At 33.1% G+C, this 19,854-nt stretch overlaps 1 protein-coding gene across 1 annotated transcript; it reads left to right on the forward strand.

Annotated features, from left to right (window-relative positions):
• The first annotated feature begins 367 nt into the window (after window positions 1-367).
• HELRODRAFT_185321 (hypothetical protein) lies at window positions 368-19,441 on the forward strand. The gene is given in 21 exon segments (XM_009013778.1): window positions 368-635; window positions 1,323-1,386; window positions 1,592-1,864; window positions 1,958-2,054; window positions 2,585-2,668; window positions 2,735-2,841; window positions 2,907-3,007; window positions 4,304-4,454; window positions 4,515-4,611; window positions 10,753-10,826; window positions 12,090-12,165; window positions 13,484-13,554; window positions 13,785-13,904; window positions 14,632-14,766; window positions 15,423-15,502; window positions 15,651-15,777; window positions 17,735-17,812; window positions 18,024-18,152; window positions 18,704-18,776; window positions 18,998-19,348; window positions 19,359-19,441. 18 exon segments carry the CDS (start codon window positions 1,667-1,669, stop codon window positions 19,096-19,098), a joined length of 1,899 nt encoding a protein of 632 aa, XP_009012026.1. The 5' UTR covers window positions 368-635; window positions 1,323-1,386; window positions 1,592-1,666; the 3' UTR covers window positions 19,099-19,348; window positions 19,359-19,441.
• The last annotated feature ends 413 nt before the right edge of the window (window positions 19,442-19,854 follow it).

The following is a 19,854-nucleotide window of genomic DNA, read 5'->3' on the forward strand; positions in this document are numbered from 1 at the left end:
TGGATTCCTTACAAATGGTTTGAAGTTGAATCTGCAGTTTTCCTGATTGAATTAAATAGGTGAATGCAGCCTTCTACTTCCGATCATCAGAAACATCATTGAGTCAGCTTAGATAATTTTATGAACCGGCTTAAAATTTTAAATATACATCTTACATAATTGATGTACTTTAATATTTTACGAATTAAGATATCAAAATTAACAAATTGTAAATATTGTAAGTGTCACAGAACCATATACTTTGAAAATACATAGAATATTCTATATAAATGTCAAATAGAGAACTAATAACTGACGTTTCAACACTCAACACTCTTTCTGTCTTATTTTTATCGTAAGTTCTCTTTTAAATTCTAAACTGGGCAAAAAAACACTTTAAGGTCGTATTCTTATATTTAATATGGCACACATGTAAATGTTATGCATGCATAATGTGTATAAAAATAAATAAATGAACGTGCTGCGTTTGATATAATTGTTTGGCCTAGTGAGCCGAAATGTAAATAAATGCCTGTGGTTGATTGATTTGATTGATGACCCGGTGATTTTCTGGAAAAGCTGTAGTGTGGTGTGCTTGTTGTTTTTATACTATAAATAACTATTAACTATAGCCAGCCAGCGTTAAAATACAAAAGGTTGAAATTGGCGTATTGTTGATTAATTTTATTATTAGTAATTAGTTGCTAGAAATATGTGCCGCCTACTCTTACTGACTGATTTAGTATGGATCATGATCATTCGAGCTCAACACATAGCAACAACACTATTTTTTTTTGTATTTATTTAATTATTTTTAATTTAATTATTTATAATTTTATATTAAATTTTGATATATAAAATAATTGGTGTGCTGTTTGATTTGACGAACAATACACTCCTATTATTTATATTTATTTATTTATATTTTTATAATAAGTTTGTTACAATGGTTATTAATATAAAATAAGTATAAAAGTGTAAGTGCAGTGGCATGAATGTTACTACCACTTTGATTTATATTTGGCACCAAGACCAAAAGTTTGGTTAGACCTTTTTCTTAGCTTACTAAGCTTTAGCCTTTTATGTTTTAGCTTAGGCAAAATTTATTTAGGAAAAGAATGACAGGGGCAAAAACAAAGATCACAAAAAAAGAAAATAATTGTGAAACAACAAAACAAATTCAAAGAATTTCAACCGTAAACGTTTATTATATATATATATTTGTATAAATAAATGAATAAATATATATATATGATATAATATTTTTTGATAAACCTAGTATGAATATGCACAAAAATGTGCCTGATCATGCGACAAGGTTAACCTGGAGTTTTCATCACCAGACCCTGGAACAAACACCGGTGCTTCTGCTTCCCCGGGTAGAGCACCTATATACCTATAATAAACGTACATGATGAGGATGATGATGATGATATATATATATTATGTATATATATATATATATATATATATATATATATATATATATATATATATATATAAAGCATGAAAGCACTCATAGATGTGCCCAACTCAAATCATTATTTATTGATTGAATTAAAATTTAGATGTTCTAAAATTCATTTTAAATTATTTTGAACTTCATCAACAGATCAGTTGTTCTACATCCATTCACTGGTTCTATTTTTATCTGTAATCAATCCAGTTGCATCTTTAAAGTGTTGGTATGCATGGGAGACATCTTTTTTCAAAGTTGAGATGGAAGTGCAGTTGTGGCAGAGTGCTGCTGAGATCAAATCATTCCTCTGCGAAACATGACGAAACCACTTTAAGCAAAACCAGTTATTGTGAAGTTTCTAAAGTTTCTAAATCAAGAACAAATTCTCCTATTCTAAAAAATCTGTTTGTTGGTCACCTGGATACTGTAAGCAATAATTGAATAGCTACTTATTTTTATAATTGTGTAAACATTTTTAATGATAAAATTAATATGTTTTTAATATGATTTGATTCCTAGAATGTCTTGATTTTCCCAGAAGCTTTGACAAAACGTGAATTGGAAACATTCAATAGTAAAGTGATTGTTCCTATTGAAAAATCATTAGAAGCTTTAGGTATAAAAATTATTTGTCATAATTTATACCTTCAGACAGATCCAAATGTGTTCTTAATTAATTGTTCAAGCTGGATTAGTTCTTAGCCTAAGTTGCTTAATTAGTTGATTAAATATCCTGATTATATTACTTTTATTACAAAGGGGTTAAATTTAATTTTAAATTAGTAAAAAGTTGCTTTACTTTAAAATTAATGGATCAGTTGCATGCTTCGTGCTATATGGTGGTGATGGTTGAATACATGCACTCATGTCTCAATGGCCACTAAATTTTTAAACTATTTCGTTTTGTCACTGAAATTAACCCTATTACAAAATAAAATGAAGTAATTCCCGGGTGGTAAGCAGATATCAATTTATTTTTATGAAAGTGGGAAAAAGAATTAATTATATGAAAATAAATAATTGGCAGCATGGTTTAACAACTTAATTAAATGCAATTAAAAAGGAAATCATTTTGTTCAAAGTTGATTAATTACAATTAAAAAGCAGGAGAACGGTTATAAATTTAATTTTCTCTCTTCATTCTAGATAAAGAAAATGGTAAAGTGAATGATTTTCTTGATGCTGTAAAACAATTTGGTTTATTTGGCCAGAATGTTGAAGAATCTCATGGTTAATTAAATTTAATCATATATCATGTAGTTAAAATGAGTCAATTTTTTTTATAAATTTTTTCAGGTGGCAGAAACTTTAGTTCTACTGAAATGTTAAGATTATCTGAATTATTTGCTCTTAATGAACCGATAAGCAACATTCTGTTCAACCACAACAGTCTCGGCATGAAAGTTAGCAGTCTTCATTTTCGGTTGTCTTCTTGTGAACTGTTCTTATATTAACCTGCATTTTTCAGTGCTTATCTTTGTTTGGAACGGATGCACAAAAGCAGAACTACCTACCGAAATTAACTTCTGGTGAAGGAGGCATTGCTTTCTGTGTTTCAGAGTTAAACTGGTTTGTAGCTTTTTAGTTTTGTCTCACCTAATTTCATTTTAATGGCCATTATATTGATCAATTTAATGAAATGTTTTTCACAGTGTTTGTAAGCTTATCTTTTTGGTCCTTGGCATGACATAAAACTGCTTCCACGCTGCCTTGCATGCTTTTGAGCAAAAGGCTAGGCCTACCTCTTATAACTGGTGGTTGTCGTCAGGATGGGTGTCCGGATGTAAAAACTTTTCCCCAAATTACTTTTATGCCATCACAAAGAAAAACAACGGCCCTTAGTCTCCAGCAGGCCTTAAGTGATCAAGGGGTGCCAAGAATAAATGAAATGGATACAACTGATCATCTAATTTGGCTCAAAAAGATGATGGCAAAGAAAACAACGTCCTACCTCGGGGAACCGGGTCTCTGGACGCAATACGAAGATTGATTGATTGATTGATTTTGTAAGCTTATCTTTGTAATTTTTTTGAGTTCTATAATAGAAGTAATTGTGGTAGTAAGAGCAGTTGCAGCAGGGTATCAGTGGTATTTACAGAAGCAGCCACATCTGAAAAGTTGGAAAAACTGCATGAAAGCAGCAAGCCTGAATTGATTGCCATTGTTATTACGCTCTACCTTTAGACACGGTGTGCTGGTGATGATGATAACGCTGCTGTCGATGATGGGGATGATTGTTATAGTGATGGAAGTCTGTTACAAGCATGATGTCGGAGTCAGTTGCATAATCTCCGATTCCAACAGACTCCGACACTGGTTACAAGTTCATTCATCATACTTAGTGATACCCACACTTACATGTGTCACCCCAGCTCACTTCCAATGCTTCATCTTTTTTTACATGACATTTTAACAACAAACCATCAACCATTCAGCCGTTCTAAGTCATCAGACATGTTATGCTGGTTTTTTGTAATATTCTCAATACATTTCTTTTTTTGTAGCTTTCGTTATCAAAACTTCAGAATTTGTAATAAGGATTTACTAACTTCAGGAGATACCAACTTCTATTTTAATTTCAGAATAACCCATAGATTTTGTTCATTTACGTTGTGAATGTGTGCATTTTAATTTTATGTTCATTATACTCTATTGAAAGAGCACTTACATCACTGAGGACATCCTGCCATCTTTGACCAAGGTGGCCCATCACAACAACAACGCTCTTTTTGTATCTTTTTATGATTGTTATTATGATTGTTATTATGATTGTTATTATAAATATTGTTATTATTGTTATTATTATTATTATTATTATTATTATTATTATTATTATAGTTATTATGATTGTTGATATGTCGACAGTGGCAGCGACCTGTCAATGGTTGATTCCACGGCCAACCTATCAGAAGATGGCAGTCACTACCTGATCAATGGACAGAAGACTTGGGTGCAGAATGCAACCAATGCTGATGTCTTCATTGTTTTTGCTAAAACTAATGTATCAGCAAAGCAGGTGATTTTTCATTTCTGCCCACATTTTTACACGTAAAATTACCAACCACGATTTTGAAAGGATAAAGTTGAAGAAAAAGTTACGGTTTTTCTGGTGGAGAGAGAAGGAGTAAAAGTGAGTGAGCCCTATCAAACCATCGGTCTCAAAGATGTTTCCGGTTCGATCATTTTGTCTTCACATTTTTTATCTTGTTCTGCCACATGCAGCTTTTTTTTTTATTTCAAAGTTTCACAGTTACTTTAAAAATTTTGAATTTTTGAGCACAATTATTATCAGTATTAAGTTTTAATTTCTTAATATTTTATAAAAACTCATTTTGAATGTGTTTTGTTTTAACTTAAATTTATCTTAAATTCTTTATTTCTGAAATTATCTTTTAGAAATTTAACCAACAACAAATTTCTAATATTCTTTATTTCTATTACGAAATTAAACTTCTTCAATTTATGTTTTATTAATAGAAAAAAAATATTTGAACTAACGCTTCTAATATAGCCACATGTTCCAATTTCCACACACGGTTATATTATTCTCACCGAGTGCATGCATACAACATGTGTTAGTTCATTCTCAGTACGTGCATACACAATTGTACTTCATTTTCACTTGAGCGCATGCATACACAACATGTGTTAATTCATTCACAGTCATACTTTATCATTCAATACACTACACCCCTTCTTCCTTAATCTCAACTCTTTTACCATCCATACCGCTGCGGTGGAATTCCTTTGGTAGTTCTAGTTGAACATCACAAAGTTGGGTTTTAAATTTGTTCCTTGATCACAGCTGGTTGCTGCTCCAAAATCTCTGGCTGTCGTAGATCCACTGCCCTTGGTTGCTGAACTGTCTCACTCGGCATCATAGAATCAACAGTACCGTTGGGTTCCATGTTTGGTAAAACAATTATGTCACTTTTTTGTTGAGTTCTGCAGTCTTCCTAGCGACTCAAAAGATGATCTACGTGTCATTTCCATGGTTTTTCATACCCTTCAACTTGAACCATGTGGGTCGTTGATTTGTACTGAATCGAATATTTAAAACCTTGTAAAATCAAAGCCCATCTTTGAATACGTCGAGATGTTCGGTTGGGAATAGGTTTATCCGGTGATAGCAAAGTCAATAATGGTTTGTGGCCTGTAACCAACAAAAATTTTTTTCTATACACATATTGTTGAAATTTCGAAATACCAAAATAAGCCTATTTTTCTGCTTGAGCGTAATTTTGTTGTGTAGGGTTTAATTTCTTAGAAGCATAAGCGATTGGCTTTTCATCGCCGTTTGAAAAAATGTGAAATAACGTTGCTTCAACTCCATAATTAGACGCATTTACTGCTAGCCCAATTGGCTTCAATGGGTCGAAATGACACAATACTGGTGCTTTAGATAACTCATCTTTGACCATAGAAAATGTTTCATCATGCTTTTCTGTCCATTTCCATTTATTTTTTTCTTTAGTCAGGTTATACAGTGGTACTAAAATATCTGCCCAAATCTGACAGAATTTTCGATTGTAATTGACTAATCTTAGAAATGATCGTAATTCATTGACATTTTTCGGTTTTGGTGCCATTTTGACAGCCTCGACTTTATCTGGTGTTGTGTGCAGTCCATTTTTGTCAATAGCATGACCCAGATAATTTACTGAAAGTTTTCCAAAATGACATTTCTTCAAGCATAATCTCATTCCAAATTCTCTGGCACGTTGAAATATTTTGTTTAATCGCTCCAAGTGTTCTTCCTCTGTACGTGCCGCTACCAAAATATCGTCCATAAAGGTTGATGTTCCTTCTAATCTACGAACTATCTGATCCATAGTACGCTGAAAAATTGCTGGAGCCGACGCAATTCCAAACGGTAGACGTTTTATCTATACAATTCTTTTCTCGTGTTAATTACTAAGTATTTTTGTGCTTCATCGTCAAGTTCAGTTTGATGGTAGGCTTCGGCCAGATCCAAGGTTGAAAAATACCTGCATCCTCCCAATTTCGCAAAAAGGTCTTCAACTCTTGGTAACCGCTCCACCATCAATGCTTTGTTAATGGAAACTTTAAAATCTGCACTCAATCGAACTGCTGTTCCTTTTTTCCACGATAACAATAGGTGATGCATATTCGCTGATGTCTCTAGGTACACGTTCAATGATTCCCCTTTTTTTCATTCGTTCTAATTCGAGGTAGACTTTCTTTTCAATAGAAAATGGAACTGGTCTGGGTTGCCAGAATTTCTTATTCGGTATTTTCTTGAGCGTGATGCTGGCTTTAATACCCTTGATGCAAACTAATGCCTCGTTAAAAATATCTGTCTATTTGTTGCCAGTTTCTTCAAATCTTTATCAGCATTGTTGGCGAATTTATCCATCTTCGCTGAATTCATGTTTACTTTGTTTATACTGATTTTTCCTTTCCGACACTGAAAAAATCTATGCGTACGGTCTTGATCCATCTCACTCCAACCAAGGATTGTTGTCTTTTTAACAACATAGTACAATTGATTGTCAAATTTCTTTCCTTCGACTACTACGGTTCTTTTGCCACATCCGAATGCTGGAAGTTTATAATTTGATTTGAACTGTTTCTTACGTGATTGTAAAGTGGTTGAACCAATTTTTATCCAATCTTTTTTTTACTAATTATCGTCTCTAATGTACCTGTGTCTTCTTCACAAGTGATTCTACACTTGCAAATCTCCAAGTCAACGTATCGCTTTTTTAAGTTGCTTGTCTGATCATCCATATTAAAAATCTGAATATAGCTACTATCTTCCTGACTGTAGTTTGGGTCGTCTATTTCTTCTTCACCCTTCTCAACTGCTTTAGCCCTGGTCAAATTTTTTTGCTTCAATTGATTTTTCCTCTCTTGGATGGCAATTTTTTTACAAACTTTTGCTATTTTATTTATTTATTTCAAAACATTTGTACAGCGCAAAATAAATAAAAAGAAAAATAAACAATTGTTTGAGTACATGCACGGAAAGATAAACAATCATTGATTACAAATCAGAGCGGTAAATGTCCGTCAATGCATACAATGTTTAACCTAAGTGTCACATGCTATAATTAGCTGCAGACATTCGAAAAACAGCAAAACAAGATCAGATTGAAAACAGATAAGACTCTTCTTGAAGGCATCGATGGTCATCTCCGGTTTCTTCAAAGACTCTGGCAGACCATTCCATAACGCCGGACCCGCAACAACAATGCTTCGTGCACCAGTACACAATTGAGCACTGTTTGCTATCATTAAGTTTGAGCGATGACTTCTCAAGCAAATGTCCTCCGAAGTAACTGATTTTTTCTTATTTATTTCTAACAAATGCATTGTGACCATTCAACCCGCATTTGTAGCATTTTGCCTCCATAAATTTTTAAATCCCTTCATGATTGAATCCGCAGTGTTTGCATTTCCGATTGTTTCCGTTCTGTTGTACTAACATTGTTTTCTTTTTTCGTTTTTCACCTCCTTGCTTTAGTGAGTTGATTATTTATTTGCCCTGAAGTAATTCTGCTGTCTTGTGGGCTCTAGTATATCCTTCCACAACATTGACTACGTTTCCTACATCTAAATCCTGGCGCGTAAGTAAATCGGCCTGAATATTTTGGCTAGCCAAACCAAAAATAAATTGGTCTCTTAGTCGTCGACTTTCCGGTGCTGTAGCATCAGCAGCGAAATCGCTTATCAACGCCAATTGTCTCAACGCTTATATATATTTTCTTGGTGTCTCATCGATGTTCTGTTATCTTTAGCTAAATTGAAATCGTTCCTGGATTTCCAATTGCTGGTTTCAATTATTGACTTTACCATTGCTGCGATTTCGTTGAATGTGTGATTGTCGGATGCATTTCCTGCCTTCGTCCAGTATTGGCTGGTTAATCTTTTTCCCATATTTTTTCTTAGCGACGTTTTTCGTTTTTCTTGGTAGATCTCATCATCAGGAATATTTTCTATCAAAAAGTAATCTTTTTATCGTCTGACAAATCTATCCCAGGTTTCAAATTCTGGGTCAAACTCTTGAAATTTTCTCATCGTCAAAAAAACAGTACTTGTAATTGTTGCAATAATGATATTAATTCAAAGAAATATTTTTAACTCTAAAATAATTTTAATCCTCGTCGCCAATTTGTTGTGTTTCAATCTAAAGTTAACTTAAAATTTTTTATTTCTGAAATTATCTTTTAGAATTTTAATCAACAACAAATTTCTAATATTCTTAAACTTCTTCAATTTACGTTTTATTAATAGAAAAAATATTTTAACTAACGTTATGTCTCGCAGTCATTCGATTACTAATATGGCCACATGTTCACGGTGCATAAATACATGTGAATCAACGCATCACACACTTTTGCATGTGATAGGTGGGGATCTTTTTGCATTCGAACCCGGACACTGCATCAACAATGCCAAGTACTTTAGCCATTACACCTTATCTATGTTAATACTAACCTTCCAAACATTACACCAATCAACAATTCTGTCTAAACATCTATGCAAGCTAATCACATCCTCTTCTTTCCTTATAGGTTTAAAAACTTTAGCATCATCTGCATAAAGAAACAGGTTTGTATCATTGTCTCCATCGCAAACACTGAACATATCGTTAACATAAACAATGAAAAGCATAGGGCCAAGAACACTCCCGTTTGGAACACCACTGGTAATCTGATATTTTTCTGACAGACGATCTTCTACTTTTACAGAAAAAGTTCTATTTTTTAAATAATTTTGTATCCATCTAATCAGCCCATTACTGACACCATACGTTGTGTGATACCTTGTCAAACGTCTTTTCAAAATCGGTATAAATTATATCAATTTTGCCACCTTCATCCAATACTTTTGTCCATATGTCCATAATTTTCAAAAGTTGTATAACTGTAGACCTCTGTCTAGTAAATCCATATTGTCTGTAATCCATAAACTTTTTATGTTCAAAATGACAAATGACTCCAGCAGCTTACAAACAACACTACTCAAAGTAACAGGTCTGTAATTGCGTTTATCAGTCTTTTCTCCTTTTTTGAAAATAGGCGTAACAATATTGTCTCTCCAAGCATCAGGAATCAATCCATACCTCAAAGAAGCATTAAAAAGTTGACACAAAAAAAAGCTAATCGAAGAACAACATTCTTTCAAAACTCTGTTGTGGATGCCATCTGGTCCAGCTGATTTGTTCAATGCAAGCTTGTTAATACCTTGTACTATCTGTTCTCTATTAACAAACATATCATTTTCCATATCTGGCAATATCTTAACGTCTGTAACCATGCTCTCATTATCAACATCAACAATATAAACTAAACTGTAAAATGATCCCAAACAATTTGCCTTGTCCAGATTGTTTGTTATTAACATATCTTCATTTGCATCCCTGTTAACTAAGCAATCAGTCGTATGTTTATTCTTTTTTTACTATTGAAATGTTGCCAAAAAACTTTAGGATTATCTCTCACTTTTTTTATTAGAGTTAATTCTTGTTGATCCCTAGACAGATTTAATTCTTTCTTTGTATTTTTCCTGATGAGCTTTACTTCTTTAAAAATCAATGAATCACGAGTCTTCATGTATTTTTTCCATAATCTTTTCCTTATTTTTATCAATTCTTGCAACGATTTAATGAATTCACCTTTACAACTGTTCTTTCCCATTTTTACTACCGGAATATGTTCTTCAGTTGCCCTGTTTATTACGCTTGAAAAATGACACCATAATGAGTTTACATACAATCCTGGATCCGCCACAGACAACTAACTCATTGTTAAGCATACCATATAAATTTTTATGAAGGTACTTGTTCATCAACTCATACTCGCCTTTGTTAAAATTCAATCGGGTTTTATTTATTATTTCATGGGCACCATCAACGGTCAAGCCCGTTTCAAAACACAGAATGCGGTGGTCACTTTTACCAAGAGGGGGCAGGTGAACAAGATTTTTAATCTCATCTAATTCTTCCACTAATATCAAATCTAGAATATGATTAGCCTGCAGAGATCAATTTCTACACACGGTTATATCATTCTCACCGAGTGCATGCATACACAACATGTGTTAATTCATTCCAAGTACATGCATACACAGTTGTACTTCATTTTCATCTGAACGCATGCATATACAGCATGTGTTAATTCATTCACAGTTATATTTTATCATTCAATACACTACAGAATGTTTGTTAATTATTTTTTATTGGTTACATTACATTATTGTTCAATTCGATTTGGTCATCATGCTTGCTTGTTATTAATTTTTTTTAATTTTGAGAAACAAATAAAGTTACATTTTGTTGATTATTCCAGTTCATACAATTACATTGGAAGACACCAAAGTTCCAGCTGATAATGTTTTAGGAGAAGTTGGAGCCGGATTTCAAGTTTGTAACGTTTTTTCACTTCAGCGAGACTTAATTGTTCATAAGATATGAAAATTTATAAGCTAAATGCAGTGGTAGGCATAGTTTTACTGAATTATTATTATTATTATTATTATTATAGACGAGTTCCACGCGGGATATTACTGTGTCCGCTAGTAGTCTCCACTTTGGGCAGTCGTGGGCATGTCTCCAGTCTGACTGAATGTATTCCAGTGTTAACAAGCATTAGGTCCGCCTCCATTGAGCTCACCCAAATTAACTGAATAGTGGCAAACTAAAACAACTAATAACAAATAATAGTTATAGTCTATTTTTTGGTATTTTCATGCATAATTTAACTAAAAAAGTAGTTCAGTTAAAATAATAGTTTAACTAAAAAATTTAAGCTGCTAAATATATATTTAGTTAGCCATTCTTGCCAAATTACGACCTACCGTTTTTAAGTATGAATTTTAAACTAAAAATGCAACACAGTTAAAGTTTTTTATACTTTCAAAATTAACCTACATTTACATAACCTAGTGATTCTTTTGTATAAAAATAAATAATTATACTGTATAAAGTTGAACTGACAATATAAGACAATACAAATATTTTATATTACTGAATTTACTGTATACAGTTTTTAACCTGTTTTTTTTCAATTATAAAATTATTTTACAATAAAATGTATGTGTTATTAGCCTAACCAGATTCGTTATTTTAATGTTTTTGGCTTTCTTCAATTTTCTATCGTTCTAAGAGCCTTTTATACCAAGCTGTGGCACTGAAAAGAAAAACTGACTTTAATGAAGTTTTTAGCTAGAAAGGTTTTGAGTTTTGACTTTCTTAAGTATTTATTTCGAACAGTTATTTTAAAGTGATGTCTAGCAAAGACGTGACTTCAATGGCTTGTTATGTTACAGCATTGACATTGCTTCAGATTTTGTCTGCCAAGAAATAAAGAGAAAAATAGTTGCAAAATAGTTTGGAAAAGTCTAACTACTTTTTTTAGTTTAGTTAACTATTCTCGAAAATAAGTTTATAACTATTAGTTATACTATTTGTTCTTATATGCAAAATAGCTATGGTTTAACTAGTTGCCCATCACTGATTGTAAGTAGATTTTTAATATATGTATATCTACATGGATTGGACACAATTGAAAGTATCAGCAAGATTTTCTCATCATTTCAATATTCACAAATTTTGCTTTGGATCCAACTTAAGTTTTGAGTGCTCTTACATTCTTCACCAATATAATTTTTTAAAATTTCAATTCAGATAGCAATCCAAATACTCTACGGAGATCTTTTCATGAAAGGATCGGTGTATGCAAACATTTTGAAGGGTTTATCAGGTACCAGTCTTTTTTTTGACAATTATTTAGTGTTGTTTTCAAAATGTTAAACTAACGTTGCTAATTTATAACTGCATGGCAATGATAATGTACGTATGAATGGTGGATCCGAGATACACGAACGACGGTGATGTTGCTGAAGATGACGACGATGGTAACGACGACGATGATGGAGAAGACATCCAGGGCAAATCCAGATCTTTGGGGGACATGGATTTGGTTCAATTCCGGCTCTCAAGAGAAGGCGACGGAGCAGGATTGACGGAATTGCCCGCTCTGTCGACAAAAACCCCGTGGACATCCAGGTGGGGAGGGTTTTTTGCAACTGTTTGTTGGATCGACTGATTTGACGGTCCAATCGGCTCCACCGCAAGAAGGCAGTTGCTCCAGAGCCCAGGCACATCAACACCTGTTCTTTCTGCAACAATCATACAGATGATGTTCAACATATGTTTAGCTGTCCCCAAAACTCCACGGATCTTCAACCAGTAGACCTCTGGAGGAACCCTGTTGCAGTAGCGGATTGGATCCGACCTCGATTGGGTCCCCCGGAAGGGGCAGCAACAACAACACGACGATGATGGAAGTGTTGATGTGGAAAAGCTTATAATGAAAAAACATGTTATAGGGCAATTAAAATCTAAAAACAAAGAACATAAAATTTCAACAATACTCCCGACAAGAAGAACAATAATAAAATATACTAATAACACCAATAGCACCGTTGAAGACATTGATGAAAGTAACATCACCAAAGTGCTATCAAAGAACAAGTAAATGATACTAATAAAATTAGCACAATAAAACATGAATGATAATGACGACAAGAATTTGGCTAGAAATATTGAAAAATGTAATAAAAATTATCCAACGCTAGATATTCTGTAGATTTCATGAATTACTGGATTATTTTTAATAATATTAATAACGCATAAAATAATGATCCATAAAAATGATGAGCACCATAGAATGTTACTCTATATATATATATATATACATTGCAATATTCATAAATGTTGGAAGGAGATCATATACTGTATTGTATGAGTTCTACCGAATTGTTGGCATTAATCAATTTGAAGTTTGTTTTTTCAATTTTCCTTACTAGAATATATATGTATATTTATTATTCCTTACTAGAATGTATATATATATATATATTCTAGTAAGGAAAGTAGAAAAGACAAACTTCAAATTGATTAATGCCAACAATTCGGTAGAATTGGTACAATACTGTATATTGCAGTATATATAAATATATTACAACATATATACATATATTGCAATATATACGTATATATTGGAATCATTCATGAAGGGCAAGTGGCAAGCCACTGCATCAAAAGAAAACAGTTCGGAAAAGCATTGAAAGAATTTGGTTTGATACAAGTTGGTTGGTTTTCCAGATTGTCATTATTTGTTATTGGTTAAATTAGCCCCAACTCTAGTGAATTTTTATTACATTAAATATAGTAATATTTTTGTTGGAACGAACATTTTTTAGTATTTTTTTATAAGCCATTTCATAAGTTTGCTAGAACGCGCTGACTGACAATTCTCTAAAACCACATATGAAGACTTCTTCAAGTGTATAATGTCAGAAAATAATAATACTTTAGGAGAAGGTAGGCAAGATGACGTGTGATACGTACGCAATGGAAAGCATGAGTTACATGACTGCTGGCATTTTGGATCATTACTTGTCACCCGACGTTCTCTGTGAATCCGCTGCTGTCAAGGTATGTCTGGTGTCATGGTATGTCTGGTTCTGGTGTCAAGGTAAGTCTGGTGTGAAGGTATTTCTGTTGTCAAGGTACGTCTGGTTCTGTTGTCAAGGTATGTCTGGTGTTAAGGTATGTCTGTTGTTAAGGTATGTCTGGTTCTGGTGTCAAATATGTCTGATGTCAAGGTATGTCTGGTGTCAAGGTATGTCTGGCGTCAAGTTATGTCTGGTCCTGGTGTCAAGGTATGTCTGGTGTCAAGGTATGTCTGATGTCAAGGTTTGTCAGGTGTCAAGGTATGTCTGTTGTCAAGGTATGTCAGTTGTCAAGGTATGTCTGGTGTCAAGGTTTTTCTGGTGTCAAGGTATGTCTGTTGTCAAGGTATGTCTGGCTTACTTGGTGATGATTTATTTGATTGATTCAGCTCATTTGTTGATATGTTTTACATGTTCGTCGTCTACCTAACACATCCGGTTGAACATATTTATTGATACATTTAGCATATTGGAAACATAATTAAATAAAAGGTGATCTAATGAAAATGGAAAAATGAACGTGTTAACTGGGTTATAAATTTATTTGGGAGCTTCATATTTTGGTGGTTACCGTATTTCATTAAACTTTCAACAGTTTTTCAATTTTTTCTTTACACATGTATATGTTTATTCATTCATTTATTTTTATTTATAATTTATTAATTTCGCATCATCAGTTACACGAGTTTATTTGCCATCTGTTATTTAAGATATTCAGTAGTGAAAAGTTGGCATCAGGCCTACAAGACATGCAACAAATACTTGCTAGTTCATCCTGTACTTATGATAACCCTCTGTCGATTGCTAGGCACATTGACAACGCCAGAATGAACACAATAGCTAATGTGAGTTTTTGAATTTTGTAATACCTTCATACTCATCGTTAAAATCGACTTCGGTTAAACGACTTCATATTTTAAAAAATTTTTGGCTGTAGAATGGCATCAATGAATATATAGATATCATTGTACATGTTAATGTTCAATTATTTCATGGACGAAAATAGATGCTGTTCTTACCCTGCTAACCTGAATGCAATACATAAAACTAGCTGTTCATATGTGGAAATGTCTGCCAGCTTAAATGACGTCTCAAGCATAGCGGGCGATGAGGCACGTGCCTCTAAACTAAAGATACATTTACGTGTTTTGAGTGTATTTGTCCCATCTGACTAGCTCACGTGTCCAACTCAAATGTCTGCACCGTTTATTTGGCTCAGCTGTTTATCTTATTTATTTTCCTTATCAATCAATCAATCTTCGTTTAGCGTCCGAAGACCCAGTTTCCCGAGGTAGGACGTTTTCCTTAAGGCTTACCTTATAAATAAATCTGTTCCTTCGCGAATTTTCTTTTCCTGTATCTTTCTCAAATACCTCTCCTATATCAAATATTCTTCTAGCTCAAATTTCTATCTCGTTATTTATTTAATTTTTGTTAGCAGAGTAACTGAAATTTATTAAAGTTATAATGTTATTAATAATTTATGTTAAAAAATTTTCAGTCAACAAATGAAATCCTGAGATTGTACATAGCTTTAAATTGTTTGCAACATGCCGGGTTGCAAATGCAAGAAACTGTCAGGTAGTGTGGTTCATGGTGCTGTTGAGTTGTTGCCGTATAAATGAGAATGTTAACTGTGTTGATGAGTTTATCATGTTTTTATACATTATGTTTTAATTTATTATATATTTTTTGTTTTTTTTTTAATTAATCAATAATTCTTTTTCAGAAAAATGAGAAGTCCATTATATAATTTGGGATTTGTCTTCAAAGAAGGATGGGACTCAATGAAGACCAGTGGAAAAAATCCTGCTTTGACTTTGAAATTGTATCAGCATGTTCACCCTGATCTATCGGTTCGTCAGATGTTTGTATGATCTGTTGGCTGGCTGGTTTGCTGGCTGGTTGGATGAATGATCTGTGTTATGGTTGGATGTTTGCAATGCTCTCACACTTTTAGTTGTGCCGAAGTAACACTTACAAATGAATGTTTTAGTTTGAATGTTGGTACTGTTACTTCACAGGGGTAAACTCAGTCTAAAAACATTCGAAATTATTAATGCATTAGTGACTTTAGGGATTCAGTCTTTCAATTTTGAAGTTACTTGTAACGTTTTTAAGGTTTTAAGGTTTTTTTTAAGGTTTCCATCCACATAGAATTTTTTTACAGTTATAAAAAATTTTAATTATTAAGTCAATGTTTGTGTCTGAACTGAACTCTGCCAGAAGAACTAAATACCTAATGTGTTTTGTTAGGGGAGAGTTATGATTCTTTTCGCTAATTTCATTATAATGAGATATTTGTTATGATTTATTTAGTTGATCTGGTTAACTGCTAAAATAGTTTCTGCTTGTTTAATTTATTTTTGCGTCTGTGCATATATATATATATATATATATATATATATATATATATATATATATATATATATATATATTATTATTGAAACATTTATGAAGCGCTAATTAAAGGAATCTCAAAAGCGCTATCTAACAAAAACTGAACTTAACAACATAATTGAAATAACAAACGAGAAATCATAATACGTCGCACAGAAATAAGATTAAAATTTGGTCATAAACAGAAAAGTAATCGATTCAATAAAACGAAAATACGAAATAATATTTAGAATAATAATATCAGAAAGAATCGATCAATAATGCATCACAATGAAAATAAATGAGTTTTCAGTTTCTTCTTGAAGTCACGCAGGTTTAGGTCCGGATTTCTGAGAGCAGCAGGCAGGTTGTTCCAAACAGTTGGTCCAGAAACAGCAATGTTAAGAGAGCCTATACGGAGACTCGTTGTTGGGATCAACAGCAGGTTTGAAACATCGGATCTCAAGTGTGTTCCAGATGCTTTTGAAGATCTCTTTTTAAACCTGTCAGACAAATAAGATGGAGCTAGACCGTTGATAGACCTGTAGACAAGTGTTGAAATTTTGAACAACACTCTTTTTTCGACGGTTAGCCAATGAAGTTCCTTCAGTATTGGAGACACATGATCGTATTTTAGAGCTCCAACAACAACTTTTGCGGCTCGATTTTGTATTGATTGAAGTACAGCCATGGATCGATCTGTCTTTCCTATCCAAAATTATCGGTTCTAGGTCCTATTCTGTTCCTGATCTATACATCTGAAGTATTAAAAATAATAGAATCATTTGGTTTTTCAGGTCATGCTTTTGCGGACGACTTGCAAATTATTGTTACGAGCAGGCCAGATTCTTTTAAATCTAATATATGGTCCATATATATATATATATATATATATATATATATATATATATATATATATATATATATATGTATGTATGTGTGTGTGTGTGTGTGTGTGTGCGTGTGTTGTTGTTGCCCCATTCTGGGGGACCGGTAGGGCTCCAATCGAGGCCGGAGCCAAACCGCCACTGCAATTGGGTTTCTCCAGAGGTTTATTGGTTGTAGTTTTGTGGTGTTTTGTGGACAGCTAAACAGATGCGGTATGATCTGTATGATTGTATGATTGTTGCAGAAAGGACAGATGTTGAGGTGCCCACTGTCGATTCTGTTTTTGTAGCTGTTTAGAAGAATACTATGGCCAGAATACTAGGGTCCGTCTGATTGCCCTGGGAAGTGATTCTTCTGTTGGATCTATTTTTGGTGTAAGTGGAGGCCATCCGTCAAGCAACAACAACGGCGACGTGTGTGTGTGTGTGTGTGTGTGTGTGTGTGTGTGTGTGTGTGTGCTCTGGACGCAAAACGAAGATTGATTGATATGTATGTCATAGTACTATATAATATAGTTATCCATTAACTGCTAATATTTCTTGAAAGGTGTGTGCTGAGTCACTGGAGGTGAGGGTACTTAAGTTGAAACATCTGGTCACTAAATACTGGACAACTTACTTCAATGTTTGTTGGAAGAGTTGCTAGCGTTTAAATTGAATTTGTTTTAATTAAAATTAATTATTCATCGCTCAATAAAATGAAAACTCATTTCATTCGATTGTCACGGGAGACCAATCGTTCAATTTTGGCGTTTGTTGTATTTGTTGTTATTTAAATAATAATTAATATTATTTAAATAATAATTAATATAATGAAATAAATAAAATGTTGATAGGAGTTGCAAGAGCAACAGATGGCTTTAAAAAGGTTCGCTGACATTGCAATCCATGCGTATGCCGTCATCTCGTGCCTTGCCAGAGCCACAAGGTCAAAAGCTATCGGCCTCCAACATGCTGACCAAGAGGTCGTTTTACTGACTGATCTATGAAGATAATTTGAACCTTATTTATACTATTATTAACTGTGCTAACTAGATGATTTAATCCATAAAGATTAATTATTTGGTGATTAGATGTTGAATGAGTAATATTAGACAATTGGATGAATTTTTTGGGCGGCGTAATGGTTAAAGGCGCTTGGCCCTGCTGTTGCAGTGACTGGGTTCGAATACAAATAGATCCCCGCTTATCATATGCAATGTGTGTGATGCATGGTTTTCACGCGTATTCATATACGCTGTGTGTGTTTGTCGTTGATACCTCTGAAGCAGGTGCACAAGAGAGAATGACCTTTAATATGCTAACTGATTGAATGTTGGACGGTTAGTTCTTAGGTTATTAAGCATTGAATGATTGGATGATTAAATGTTACATGGTTCAATCGAATGTAGGATGAATCATGAATAAACGTTGGATGGTTGAATGTTGGATAAATTAAAAATGTTCGCCTTCACTTGCTGGCGTCAACTTGAATGTAGTGGATAAAAAATAATGTTACATATTAAACTCTCAACAGATTATGATAGCTAGAAGTGTAGTGCTAAAGTACCTAAAGAAGATTGATGATGATATCCAAAATTTAGATTTGGGTTTGTTTTGAAATTCTAAATGAATTGTATAATAATTCTGCATTCAAACTCTAACTCTCACGTTCTCTCATCTCATCTTCTCAAAATAATGTCGTCTTTAAAAATTATTTGTGCTTCTTGGAATGTTAATGTTTTTCCGAAAACAACGTAGCGTTTTTGTTTATCTTGTTGTTTTGTTACGAATGGCTGATAGTTCTGTCGGTTAAAATGTAACATTCAAGGTGAACATTCGAATGGGGACACGGAGCTGAAGAAGATAAGCGAACACGTGATGAAGAATGGAAGTTACTACCCTGTTCATCCACTAACAAGGAACTGGTGATTACTACGGCTTAAAATATTTTATTTGGTCATATGTTAATTATATTGGATAAAACTGCTTTTTACTGACTAGACAATTATTCGTATTTTAGGAAAATATAGAATGGCAAACACGGATTGTCTTGTTTTTTTTGCCACGCTCATTAAAATCGTGTTTGTTTCTGAACTGCGAATCTTGCAATTAAATTTTCGATAACGAATCTGAAATTTTGTATACTTGCTTATTTCCAATAACACTATGTGAATTGACAGTTTTAATAGAATTAAAGTTTGTTGTGATAATGTAAATTTTATTCAATTTAGCGGCTGCGAAAATTTTTTTTATAAAAATTTACCTCAGAATTAAAAAAGTTCGTTGCCATTATTTTGTTCCGGGAAACAAAACTTGCATCCAAATAATAAATAATTAGTATGAATAAATTAATGAATGCTAAATATTTTTGATAAACGCGGGAAGTAAAATATTTGTAAAATGAGCTTCATTCGTTGAAGCAAGGGTTGATGAAAAAAATAGTTTCGTATAAAAAATTAACTAAAATTTACTTTAATGTTAATTTTATTAAATAAAAATTTCACACATGTAAGAAGCATGGTTTCTAAGAGTAGATTTTTAATTCAATCCAGTCCCTCCTCTAATGTCATCTTTATTAGCAGGCTTTCCAATTTTTATCTTGCGGTTTCTCTTATTACAGGCTTATAATAATTTATTCTAATAATATATAATAAAATCACAACTCAACTCAAGCTAGATTATTCA

The sequence above is a fragment of the Helobdella robusta genome (genome assembly GCF_000326865.2).
Source record: "Helobdella robusta unplaced genomic scaffold HELROscaffold_12, whole genome shotgun sequence".
NCBI lineage: Eukaryota > Metazoa > Annelida > Clitellata > Rhynchobdellida > Glossiphoniidae > Helobdella > Helobdella robusta.